Source organism: Plecotus auritus (genome assembly GCF_963455305.1).
Source record: "Plecotus auritus genome assembly, chromosome: 1".
Classification (NCBI taxonomy): Eukaryota; Metazoa; Chordata; class Mammalia; order Chiroptera; family Vespertilionidae; genus Plecotus; species Plecotus auritus.
The window spans coordinates 197,618,211-197,631,825 of record NC_137770.1 but is presented as its reverse complement, the minus strand read 5'-3'; the positions used below and the strand labels follow the sequence as shown (position 1 = coordinate 197,631,825).

The 13,615-nt window shown below is 46.7% G+C and overlaps 1 protein-coding gene across 16 annotated transcripts in view; it reads left to right on the top strand.

The window, feature by feature from the left end:
- SEPTIN11 (septin 11) overlaps positions 1-13,615 on the top strand; it is a 101,261-nt gene that overhangs the window by 68,822 nt on the left and 18,824 nt on the right. For all 16 annotated transcript variants that reach the window (XR_013960955.1, XR_013960956.1, XM_080675512.1 and 13 more), the window contains 4 exons: positions 736-922; positions 4,407-4,568; positions 9,624-9,720; positions 11,611-11,779. Coding sequence is in view for 14 of the 16 variants with exons in the window: in XM_080675512.1 (XP_080531638.1) it covers positions 736-922; positions 4,407-4,568; positions 9,624-9,720; positions 11,611-11,779 (615 nt within the window). In the remaining 2 variants the exon portion in view is untranslated. The remainder of the gene's footprint in view (positions 1-735; positions 923-4,406; positions 4,569-9,623; positions 9,721-11,610; positions 11,780-13,615) is intronic.

The window sequence follows — 13,615 nt, the reverse complement described above, 5'->3', positions numbered from 1 at the left end:
AATCACCCAAAAAAGATTTGAATTATAACTTGGTGAGCAGAGGGTTATAAAATGTATCTTCAAATCATAACATTTAGAGTTGGAAAGAACCTAGAAGATCACAGTGGTCCAGGCATTTCGGTTTATAGCTGAAATCCTGGAATGTGCACAGGGTTTTTATGAGCGCAAAGAGAACGCCTAACCTCTGGAGGAACGGGCAGGGGACCAGGCCAGGGCTCCCAACAGGAGGTGGCGCGTTACCCTGAAATCACAGACCAGTTTTATTTTGTGCACCAGAGTCAATCCATTGGTGCAGGCTGTCAAAATCACTTTGTTGGGACAGACTTGGAGGCTCAGTTTTGCCCCACGAGGAAAGAATGCCCCTGCTTCTTAGCAATATCTTCAAGGGTTCCATGGGGGAATCGACCTCATGCTACACTTGTTTATCCTCTGTTTTAGAGGATGACTGTTAGGCAGGACAGTGATGGGAAGGAGACTGTCCCAGGTAGAAGAGCTAGTGTGAGCAAGGCGTGGAGGCAGAGCTTGGTGTGCGTGGCTGGGCCAGAAACAGTGAGCCGGGGTGGTGTGGGACCCAAGACAGAAGGCCCCGGATGCAGGGAATTGGGCTTTAGCTCTTGGGGCAGGGGAACCGTAGACATTCCTGGAGCATTGTACCACGCTGAACTGCTGGAGAGGCCTTGACTAGAAGTGTGCTGATTGAAAATGTGCTTTAGAGAACGTTCTTTTGAATTCCAGCTACAAGCCAATAGTGGAATATATCGATGCCCAGTTTGAGGCCTACTTACAAGAGGAATTGAAGATCAAACGGTCTCTCTTCAACTACCACGACACCAGGATCCACGCATGCCTCTACTTCATTGCCCCTACTGGGCACTCACTGAAGTCCCTGGACCTGGTCACCATGAAGAAGCTGGACAGTAAGGTACTCACCGCCCATCTTCTACTCGCCACTCTCCTGTCAGCTCACCTTTGTTCCAAGGCCCCACTTTATTCTCTGCTTTCAGTGTAAATGTTTTTTGTTTTGTTGTAAAAAATATTTTTTTAGAATAGTAATGGGTTCATAGCAAAATTAAGAGGGACAGATTTCTCACATATCCCTGCCCCCCTCCCCATGCACAGTCTCCCCCATTACCAGCATCCCCCTTCAGAGTGGTACATTTGTTACAATTGATTAAGTGCGTCGATACATCATAATCCCCCAAAGTCCATAGTTTACATTAAAGTTCCTTCTTGGTGTACATTCTGTGGGTTTGAACAAATGTGTAATGACATGTATCCATCATTATAGTATCAGACACAGTAGTTTTATTGCCCTGAAAACCCCCATGCTCTGCCTGTTCGTCCCCCAACCCCATAATTTGTGTTTTCTGGTTTGTAGAACCATAGGGTTGAGCAATGTGAGAAAAATGCTTCAAAACTTCTCTGGATGTTAGGAGAAAACAAAAAGAACCAAAGCCATGTAGCTTTGTTACAAAGTATTTTTAGTCCTTTTTCCTATTTTTTAAATAGTTATTGATTTTTTTTTTTTTTTTTTAGAGAGAGAGGGTGAGAGAGAAAGAGAAACATCAATGAGAGAGAAACATCCGTCGATTGGCTGCCTCCTGCAAGCCCCCTACTGGGCATTGAGCCTGCAACCTGGGCATGTGTCCTGACCAGGAGCTGAACCGACAACCTCCCGGTACACAGGTCAACACTCAGCCATCTGAGCCACACTGGCCAGGGCTATTTTTAGTTCTTAAATTAGCATCAGTGTATGGTCTGGTGAGTTGGGAAATTACTTAGTGGAGACAGGGAAATGGTCACAGAGGGGTTAAATTTAGCGAGATTGAAACATAAACTTATTATGTCTTTGTTTCCTTAAAAAACTCGCTAAATCTCTTAAAAGGTGTGGCTTTAATTTGAAGTTTAGAATGAAAAAGTAAGTTAATTTTTTTATCTATGTGATAACAGTCCATCTTAGATTTTGAAGCTGACTGCACCCATGAGTTGAAAAGAAGTAAAGTCCCAGTTTCAGTTTGACCCCTGAGCTTTCCACATTGATAACCTCTCTCTTTCACAGCATTGAAGGAAGGAGCTGATCTACGTTTCAGTTCCTTTAATTTCCCATTTTGAGGTAAATAAAAGATAGTCGATTTCTGAAATAAATCAGCAGCAGATGAGAACAGACACAAAACAAAGCTATGGTATTTTCTCCTAAATTCTCACTTCCTTTTGAGTTCAATACAAAATCTTGTCATCCTTAGGCGGCTTCGTTGGGTGTTATTTTATTTTATTTTCGTCCAGACAACTCTGTTTGAAGATGCTTTCTCTCCAGTGAGACATAATAGTGAGAGAACGCTGCAAGTGCAGCCTGTGCCCGGGGCTCGGTGTGGATGGCCCACAGAGGGCCTGCAGTGGCCTAATGCAGGGCCAACTCCTCAGGCGTCCAGCGCTGGTTCACAGGAGAATACGCTAGCAGCCTGCAAGGGTTACTGCAGCTAGAGTGCTGCTGGGAGGGTAAATAGAAACCCTTCTTCACTGCATTTGATCCAGTGCAGTGAGGCATCCGCGGTGGGGGGTCCTGCGCAGTGAGGCTGTTCCCTGCCATCCCATCGGAAAGCGGGTGGGGAAGAGGGAGAGGCAGGTGGCTTCCTCACCGAGGCCCTGTGGATAGACCAAGCAGGGCTATTATTCATATCCAAGAGGCGAAGGTTGAGTAGAGTTGATTTTAAAAGGAAAAGAAAACAAGGAAAAACAAACACAGCTCACAAAGGAAAAGTCACCACAAAGCAGGTTAAACTGCTTTCAGACAACTGGTGTAGTTAGTGCTAGGGGGCATCTGAAAAAAACAAAACAAAACGAATTGTCAGAGGTTTGTTTATACAAGTAAAGTGGAGAGTTAAGGTCAAACTGAAACTAAGGCTATGATAGTTTCTGCAAAGATTTGCAAGGGACTGATCTACTTTTCAGTTCATTTTGAGGTAAATGGAAGATAATAGATTTCTGAAATATATCAGCAGCAAATGAGGACAACCACAGAACAAAGCTATGGTATTTTCTCCTACATCCTAACCTCCTTTTGAGTCCAATACAAAGTCTTACCAAACTGAAACTAAGACTAGGATAATTTCAGAAAAGATTTGCAAGTCCCTGAGGATGAAGAAAAAGAGACCTTAAGTCTAAATTGCCTGGTTTGTGTATTTACTCTGATCATATTGGCCAAAAAACAGTGGCCCTCTGCCATTTTGTCTGTGTGGATATTAACTGAACAGTCAGTGTGTACCAAAGATAGCCCATGTGAGCAGCCAGAAGTTGCTGTTCCTTAGGTCCCAATCCCCATGTCCCACCGTTTCTCACCGCCCCCCGCCACCGGTCAGTGATGTGTTTTTGTCTTGAGTCTGCCACTTGCTGGAGGAAGCCCAGGCGTGATGAGATTGGGAGTTGGTCGAGGAGTATGTCATCTCATTCTGGTTTATCAAGGATTTTTTATTTGACTCTTGGGATAAAAGGAGAATCAAAGGAATGCAGACATGACCTGGAAAGCCTCCCTAGAGACTCTCCTCTGGCCAGGAAGACTTTCTCACGGAGTCCGTCCCTTTTCACCTGAGCTGGGTGGAGAGCAGGGTCCCAGGTATCGGATGGCAGCAGCATCTTATTGAAGCCTCGGTACCTACGAGGGAGTGGAGGAAAGTTAATCTTAAAAGTGAATTTTTAAGGATGTATGCTGTGGACAGCGCTGACAGAAGCTGGGAGACGAATGTCCCACCTCAGGGTCCGGGGCTTGCCCTGCAGGACACCTTGGCTCTCTTCGGGGCTTTCTGCTGCTGTCAAACTCCCCTGGTCCAGGTAACCCATACTCTGAAAGCGAGCCCGGCCTGGGGCATAGGTCTCCTTCTGGCCTAAAGAACTGGTTGGTGTGATTTGGAAAAGTTTAAAAGTAAGTGAAACCATGTTTGTTTTGGTTAATACTTAGGTGCTCCCCTCAGGTTATCAGAAGGACAAAAGGATGTTTCCTGAATATTCCACTGTTCTAACTAACGAAAACTTTATACTGCCAGGAACGTGCAAAAATCAGGTTCCCAAGGAGCTGCCAGGGGCCGAAAAGGAGTGGCTGGTTATTCAAAGGATAGGCTTCTTTGTTATCGCCATTCTCATTGAGTAACTTCCTTTCACTCTGTGCAGAAGCGGGAGGTAGCCCAGGAGAGGAAATGGCAGGTAGGCTTCCAGCACCGAGGGGGAAGTGAAAGTGTTCGCAGGTGGAACTAAAAGATGATCCCGTGTCTTCTTAATTTTGCACCTACGTCAAAGGTCCTATTGTCAGTATCATCTCTATTCTTTAAGTGAAGTTTTAACGTTTTCACTTACCTGTTTGCTATTTTTATTCATTTGTCTCTTTTTCTTACATTGGAATTGTATCTGTTTTATAGGTGAACATCATCCCAATAATTGCAAAAGCTGACACCATCGCCAAGAACGAATTACACAAATTCAAGAGTAAGATCATGAGTGAACTGGTCAGCAATGGAGTCCAGATCTATCAGTTTCCCACAGATGAAGAAACGGTGGCAGAGATCAATGCGACAATGAGTGTAAGTCCTCAAGTGAGAAAGGACCAAGCAGTGATTTTCCAGGCTTTTCTTCGTATCAGCATTGTAGAGCGACTGGGACACGACTGGGAATTTGATGTCTTCAGTGTAGCCTAGCTCTGCCACCAGTTCAAGTCATTTAGCCACTGTGCCACTCAGTTTTCCCATCTATCAAATGGGAGCGTTAGGCAAGGTGATCGCACTTTTCCTCCCCACTCGATAACAGTTATGATTTCTACAGCGAATCTTGAAGGGGGTGCCAGCCCAGCACCGTTTCACACAGAGCAGCTTAAGGGAAGTAGATCTCTGCTCACTTGTGCCAGGGTTGGCAGAAACATGGCCACCTGCCTCACTTCGCTTCTGAGATTGGTTCCTGCCTTCCCCCTTCTTTTTATTTTCCCCATCTTTTCCTGAATCATTAGGTAAACCAGCCGTTGAGGGTGTAATTTCCACATCACAGGGAGACATTGGTCAGGAGATTAATGGTTAAAGCTGCAGCAATCCCGGTGTGTCTGTGAAATCATCTCTCCTGGCAAGCCCCCATCCGGCCGGGATAGCCACGGCATTCCCCTGCTCTCTGTGTATCTGAGCCACGGCTCAGCTCTGAGCCACAATGGCCGTATGTATCTTTTTTCATTTGGGAAATGCGTAACTTCTGTAAAAGCCGCATTCTTTGCACACTGTGGATGCCCAGTAATGGTCTTTAGAATTCTTAAAATTGTAGGTGGCCTTCAGTGAAATGTAATTAGCAGCTACCGAAGAGTGTGGCCTCACCTGAACGCATGTGAAAACTTGATTTCAACGTGTGCTAGTGGCAGAGGAAGCCAGTCTAAATTTTCAAATTTGTAGGAGGTTGAAGTATGCCATGAAAAATTGTCTAATCCCATCATTTTTCAATGTACTGGTGGCACTTTTAAAAATTAATAGGTTTATTGAGATATGATTGATATACTGTACAATTGCTTTTCCAGTATATTCACAGACTTGTATAGCCAGTGCCACAAACAATTCTAGAACATTTTCTTCACCTCACAAAGAAACCGTTTACCTTTTAGCTGTTCATTGTCTAACCATCCCAGCCATAGGCAACCACCGATCCACTTTCTTGCCTCTACATTTGCCAATTCTGGACATTTTATATAATGGGAGTCATGTTGAGGTCCATCTAGAGCAGTGGTTCTCAACCTTTCTAATGCCGCGACCCTTTAATACAGTTCCTCAGGTTGTGGTGACCCCGAACCATAAAATTATTTTCGTTGCTACTTCATAACTGTAATTGTGCTACTGTTATGAATCGTAATGTAAATATCTGTGTTTTCCAATGGTTTTAGGCGACCCTGCTAGCGACCCACAGGTTGAGAACCACCGCTGTAGAGCCTAAGACCATCGGAAAACACAGATGTTTTTATCTGGTGAAGAGCCACTCCCAAATTCATCTTAATTTTATGGTTTGGGGTCACCACAACATGAGGAACTGTATTAAAGGGTCGCGGCATTAGAAAGGTTGAGAACCACTGATCTAGAGGATTAAATGACTTGGTCAAAGCCAGGAGTTAATAGCAGCCCTGAGATTTCAACCCAGACCCACCCCCCCCCCCCGCCCGCCACACACACACACACACACACACACTCCCCCAGTCCTGTGTTATGTTTGGCTTCATACTTTGGGAGATTAGGTTACTCCACAAAACTGCCTCTTGTTTCTTCAGCTCAGCATACGGACTTCTCTGTAGAGGGCTACTTCATTTAGGGGAGATTTCTTCCTTCAAGCAATCCCACTATGACTAGGACTTTGGAAGCAAATGTAACTTCCTTCCTCTCTGGGGCTCTTCCTGTATGAATCTAAAATTTAGGGATCTCATTAACGCAGAGCTCTACGCTGCCCTGTTCGGGCCACACTTGGAGTTGTCGCTCTGGCTGTCGTCCTCCTGTGGCCAGGACAGGACAGGTGCTGGGAGACCCTGGAGTGCAGGGTACAGGCCCAGGGGGTGTGGAAGGAAGGCCACCATTGGGAGAATTACTGGACTTATTCAAAAGACAGAACCAAAACTAATGGGCAGAAGAACAGAGAGGGTTTGGGCCCATATGGAGTTTGACTGTTGGCACCACCACAACACAACCAACACCTGATCGAAGTGGTGCGTTCCCCTCACGAGTGGTGGGTGAACAACAAATTCTGCTTCAACTCACGGAGAAGAGATTACTCGGCGGGATTCCTGTACTGGGTCAAACTGAACAACATGGAAGGTCTCTTCTGCCTGTACAGTTCTCTGGTTCTGGGTATTGAGAACTTCATGACATTAGTGGCACCTGACGTTTTGGCATTTAGGGAGCATTTACTATGCACTGGGTACTGTTTGAGCCTTTCCATTTCCTCTTGACAACAACCCCCCAGGAGGTACTGTTATTTCCACCTCACGTACTGGAAACGGCAGCCATGCCCCTGAGGCTGCACAGCCGTCTGTGGTGGAGGCAGGAGCTTCGCTCTGGAGCCGACGTCCTCGCCCTTTCCGATACCCACCACCGAGCAGAGTAGTGTGCTGTTCATGCCATCGTCTAGGACTCGGGTTGCGATGCCACGTGTTTACTCCCCGTGGAACTGCGGTTTGGGTGTCCATGTGGGATTCAGGAAGGAACATGCAGGAATACCATCTGATTTTTCTCTGTCTGTCCCACCCCATTCTCTCCAGTCGTTTTGCATGGTCAGGAAACTAAACTTGTGTTAACTTTCTTGGAAAGGAAACACCCATGAACCTTCGCTCTCTTTCTCCCTTTATCAGGTGAAGAGCCACTCCCAAATTCATCTTGCTCTTTATCAAGACATTTTCCTCTCGGTCTTCATTGCCAGCCATCCCTGGTGATGAAATGCCACGTGAAAGGTGGAAAGGGCTTCCCTGGCAGGTGCCTGGTCACTCTGCGGAGTGGAAGGAGCATTTTCCTTGGTCGTTAACAACAAACTGGCCAGAAGGGTCCTGTTGCTCCTGAGCTTCGGGGAGCACATCTGAGTTCCAGACTTGGAGTTTGCGAAAGAGATGTGCTTTCCTCCTTCCTCTGCAGGTTAGACAGACGGGAGAGTACAACTACCTTGAGCAATAGAAAGCAAACACCACTTGGGCAGCCAGGTTCTCTGTGGGAGAGGACTTGGCTTTAAAACATTCTTCCTTGCTCGACTTACCTGCAGTGGAAGGACCCTGGATCGGGGAACCCTACATCACAATTCTCAGGGCAGCCATTTCAAATGTTCTTATTCTTATATGCTAATAGAAAAGAGAGAGAATTTATGTCCTCCCCCCACCCCCAATGCAGCCGTAGCTTCCAAATAAACCACGTGGAGCAGTCGGTTGTCTTGACCACCAACCGCTTGAAAGAAGTCCGGGTGCAAGGCCTGGGCCAGTACTTTGGGCTACAGTGTGTTTCTGGCTTGAATTTTGTGCAGTAGTCGGCTACCTGAAGCAATGCTATTGAACAGAAACATGAGCCACACGAGTAACTTAACATTTTCTAGTAGCCACATTAAAAAAAGTGAAAAGAAACATGAAATTAATTTTATAACTTATTTCACCCAACATACCCAACGTACTATCATTGCAACATGTAATAAATATAAAGATTATTAATGAGGTTTTTTTCAAAGTCAGTCTGAAATCCAGTGTGTATGTTACATTCATAAAACATTCCAGCCCTGCCGAAAACCGGTTTGGCTCAGTGGACAGAGCGTCGGCCTGCGGACTCAAGGGGTCCCAGGTTCGATTCCGGTCAAGGGCATGTACCTTGGTTGCGGGCACATACCCAGTGGGGAGTGTGTAGGAGGCAGCTGATCGATGTTTCTCTCTCATCGATGTTTCTAACTCTCTATCTCTCTCCCTTCCTCTCTGTAAAAAATCAATAAAATGTATTTAAAAAAAAACCACAACAAAAAAACAAAACATTCCAACTTGGATGCGCACCTAGTTACTCCTAACATACTTAAAAGTTTTTTAAATATAAAATAAATACCCAAAAGATCATTCTTCTTTAACACTTGCATCCACATGGACAAAACTGGTTCTTCTCTTTTTAGAAGATTTGAGTTTGCAGCAAAGTGAAATTCCGTTTCTTGATTCTGCGAGCCCCATTTCAAATGTTCAAGGGCCACATAGATTAGCAGCTACTGTATTGGACAGCTTGTGTCTAAAGCTTACTGTATAGTTGCAAAGACCCAGGCAGTTTCCCCATGGATCTAGCTCAGATCAAATATTCAGAATGGGTGTGGACAGGTAGGATGCATGTGTGCGCGTGTGCGCACGACACACACACACACACACACACACATGCACGCACGCACACACACGACTGCAGCGTTTCCCTCTTCTACCCTCCCGGCTTTTCCTGCCCCTGAGCAGAGGCCTGAAGCAGCGGGGAGAGTATAGAGGCAGGTGGAAAACCAGCCTTCGCCAGAGCTGGGGAGGATAACTGCAGCAGGTCCTTGAATAACAGCACTTTGTTCACCGTCGTTTCGTTATAACTTTGATGAGTGAAGGAAAAATTGTCTCCTGACCAGGCCCACTGTCCGTGTGGTGGTGTCGCGTTCTCCCCATATCTGCGTGGGTTTTCTCTGGATACTCCAGTTTCCCCCACATCCCAGAGATGTGCATGTTGGGTGAACCGCGGGTATCTAATTGTCCCAGTCCAAGTGTGGGTGTGAGTGTGAGTGCGAGTACGCCCTGTGGTGGAAGGGTGGGCGTCCTGTCCAGGGAGGGTCCCCCCTGGTGCTCTGAGCTTCTGGGAGAGGCCCTGGCCAGCAGGTTGGGAAATAATGATCGTACTTATTTTTATTAATCTTCTCTGTATGTGTAGCTTAGCATTTCCATGTGCAGAAGTATTTGGGTCTTTATAATTTCGGTGATGTTTTTGTGACCAGAAATATGCCATAGGAACTTAATTCTTGTTGATGTCAATTAAACTCTAGTAAAATGATCTCATTTTATGCTCGTTTCACTTAAAGTTGCTGTTTCCAAGAACCCGTTGACGACGTTCAGTGAGGACTCATTGTACTCTCCATCCTTGTGTTGTTGGCAGGTCCATCTGCCATTTGCCGTGGTCGGCAGCACTGAAGAGGTGAAGATCGGCAACAAGATGGCCAAGGCCAGGCAGTACCCTTGGGGCGTGGTGCAGGGTATGTGTGCGGCAGGGAAGGGATTCTTTACATTCAACCCCTGTGGTGACTGACCACATTTCTCCCTCCCCACCGTGTTTGAGGAGCTTCTTAATCGTGGGCAGGTGGAAGGGAGTGGCAGGGTTGTGCACCTGGCAGTCGTGAAGGTGAAAAAGAAACAGGGACCAGGTAGGACGATGGTGACAGTGGAGAGAAGTGGCTGCAAAGCCCTAGTGCCAACGAGGCAGTCCCTATAAATGGCTTGTGGGAAATTCAGTATAAATTCCTGATAGGAGAGTTCTTCCCTAGGAGTCTGAACCATTTTCATCAGTAAAGTATAAGAAAGCTGCAAAGAGTTTCTTGCAAACAAGAGAATACTTATCTCTCCATACTTGTTCATCTCTGGGAACATTGTCCTCCAATTAGATGTTATTTTAGGCCCAGCCACCATGGCTCAGTGGTTGAGTGTTGACCTATGAACCTGGAGGTCATGATTCAAGTCCCTATCAGAGTACATCCCTTGGTTGCAGGCTCAATCCCCCGTGTGGGGCATGGAGGAGGCAGCGGATCAATGATTCTCTCTCATCATTGATGTTTCTATCTCTCCCTCTCCCTTCCTCTCTGAAATCAATAAAATTTATTTTGAAAAATAATAAATGTTATCTCAGTAAATATCTGAGAATTAAGAGGATGTCTGACCTATATTTGGCACTGGGAACCATGACCACAGTCTCTAACCTGAAGAAGCTTCCCAGACGCCACCTTGTTGGGCGAGGACTGTGTCACCTGCCCTTGCCGAGTGTTCTGAGCAGGGTGTCCAACGCTGTAGATTAGCACCATGGCTCCAGAAAGGCCCTTCATTGGTTTGAGATCTGTGAGTCCTCCATTTCCTTTGTTCAGAATAAAGGCAATTAAGTCTGTGAGAAGAAACAGTGCCTTTGAGATCCTAGGAAAATTATAGTTTTTATGAATCTTACCAATTTCTCTACCACGAGAAAATTTTCTTCATAGTGTTGTTGATAAATTAAAGGAGGTGGTATATTAAAAAATCCTTGTGCAGCTCCATTCAGCATGGAGAAATAGGCCTGTCTTTTTCTTTTATTATATACTAGAGGCCCGGTGCACAAATTCATGCACAGGTGGGGTCCCTTGGCCTGGCAAGCAATCAGGGCTGTATCACCTAGTCCCATTCAGGGCCGGCTGGCGGGGGGGGGTGGGGGGAGGATTGTGGGAGGTTGGCTGTGGGAGTGCACTGACCACCAGGGGGCAGCTCCTGCATTGAGTGTCTACCCCCTGGTGGTCAGTGTGCAACATAGCAACCGGTCGTTTGGTCACTTAGGCTTTTATATATATAGATTTTTATTGATTTCAGAGTAAGGGAAAGAGAGATAGAAATATCAGTGATGATAATCATTGATCTGTTGTCTCCTGCACACCCTCTGCTGGGGATCAAGCCCGCAACCCAGGCATGTGCCCTGACTGGCAATCGAACCATAACCTCCTGTTCGTATGTGGACGTTCAACCACTGAGCCACACCTGCCAGGCTAAGCCTGTCTTTGACGCCAGATGTCATGGTGTTTGAATATAGACTCTGCTTCCTCTGTGTGAGCTAATCCATGCTTCTGTGTCTACAAAGCAGGAGTCATTATGAAGAGTAAAGACAGTACTTGTCTGTCTCCTCCCACAGTGCCCGGCACTGGGCAGGCACTTGGCAGTCACTCCTGTCGTCAATATTCTGGTCAAAGTCAGAAACGTCTTCATTGGGAAGTGAGGTGGATCCAGTAGAGGATCTTCCGGTGGCTTTGAGCCATTTCAGGAGCAGTGGGGACAATATCTTGGAAACATCCCCTCTGATTTTCAGTGATTGACAGCAGCCCCGTCCTCCGCTTCCCCTCCCCCATCTTTTGCAGTGGAGAATGAAAACCATTGTGATTTTGTGAAACTGCGGGAGATGCTGATCCGCGTGAACATGGAAGATTTGCGAGAACAGACTCATACCCGCCACTATGAGTTGTATCGGCGCTGTAAGCTGGAGGAGATGGGGTTCAAGGACACTGACCCTGACAGCAAGCCCTTCAGGTATGCGGCCACCTGGCAGTCAGGTGTTCCAGGACAGTGGGGAAGGTGGAGTGTTGAGTCACAGAAGTGCTTGTTGGATTGAACTGTCGGAGGAAAGCACCTGGTAGGGCAGGTAATCTCATATTGCCAGGCACTGTGGCAACCACTTTATGGGGATTGTCTACCATCGGTGTAGTTGATGTTGTTGTCATCATCCTCATTTTACAGAGGAGGAAACTAAGGCACTGGACTGTAAACAACCAGCCCGAGGTCCTACAAGTAGGAAGTGACGGGTGCAGGGGGGAGGTTTTGAACCCGTGCTCTTCATCGTTACACTCACAGAGGCACAGAGCCTGGCCCAGGCATTTACAAAGGCCCAGCTGCGCCTTAAGTTTGCCTTATTCGTTTGTGCCAAATCGGTTTGACTTCCCAAGGCTTGCTCTTTCGGAAGTGCTCTATTAGCTCCCAGTGGTTTGATGCAATTCTGACAACAAATGAGTAGGAAAGGGGATAACTTATAGAAAATTGCTTACAGTTCACATCTTTGATGGATGGAGATGAAGAGGCAAAATGTGAAGGGGAAAATATGGAAATTAATGCGTACTTAGTGGCTTAGCAAAGGCCCACGCCTTGTCAGAGCCACGTGTGGAGATGGGCCTCCCGGGGAGGGTGCCAGGCCTGGTGAAGTGTCAGTGGAAGGGGGGGCTGCCACGCCATGCTCGCAGGAAAGGATTGCTTTGTCCAAACTGAGCCCTCACAATTTCTTCACGTAGATGTGCAGTGTATCTGGGCTCGGTGTCTCTACTGACAGGGGAGGAGGGGTGTGGCAAAGGTCCTCAGAAAAGACCATCTTCCTCTGTGGCGACTATAACTCATACTCTGATACCTGGGAGCTGGCTGGCCATAGTGCCTGGGGCAGCCTGTGTGCGGGTGGCAGACTCCATGCCCCCAGATCTGAGCTGCCCTAGGGTGGTCGGGGGGTCTTTTTGGGTTTGCTATAGAGGTAGTTTGGTAAAGTCTGGGCTGATCCCCTGGTACAGTGCTACTGTGGTGCTCTGAGATGTGTGAGAACATTGATAAGAACAAATGGAGACCCCTACAAAAGGCTTCTAACCAAAAAGTTAACCTCTGACCAAGTGTGCATCGTTTAGTCCCATCCTGGGGGCTTGTACAACTGGTTTTCTTCAACCACATGTCGCTTTCCAAGTCAAGGTAGAGAATGCCTTTCTGTGAACAAGTTTAACTAAGCCTTGAAACGCATTGAGCAAAACTTGTCCCTACAAAATCAGGCCTGCTCTGTGGGTTTTAAACTGGATGAAATGGTTTTTGTGTTGTTGTTTTGTTTGTGTTGTTTTTAGGAATAGAGGTGGAACAAAACAATTTCAATAAAATCTAACTCATTTGGCCCTCTCCTTCATTCAGACCCAGGCAGTGCTGATGACTGAGGGCAGTCAGTAGTCTGGGTTCCAGTCCTGGCCCTGCTACTACTCCCCTCCTCTCTGGGCCTCAGTTTCCTCATTTGTAAAACAAGGAGTGGGGCTAGATCAGGAGATAGACGTAGTAAAAGGACTTTTTGTATAATGGGCCAGGTAGTAACCCAACCAGAGCTCCATGCCTGCCCTGGTCCCATGGTCCCTTTCCCCACTTCTGGCTGGTGTTTGGGGTAGAGGGAACTCAATCAACTTAAACAGGTTTCTTTTTGTTTTATACTGGAGGACTTTTCAGGGCCTTTAAGATAAGCAGTGGATGGCAAACTGGTCCCATCAAATTACTTGGGGAGCATTGAAAAGCTACAGGTTATTTTGCCTTATCCCGGCATCTCGAGTCAGCATCTCTGGGGGTGGAGTTAGGAAACTA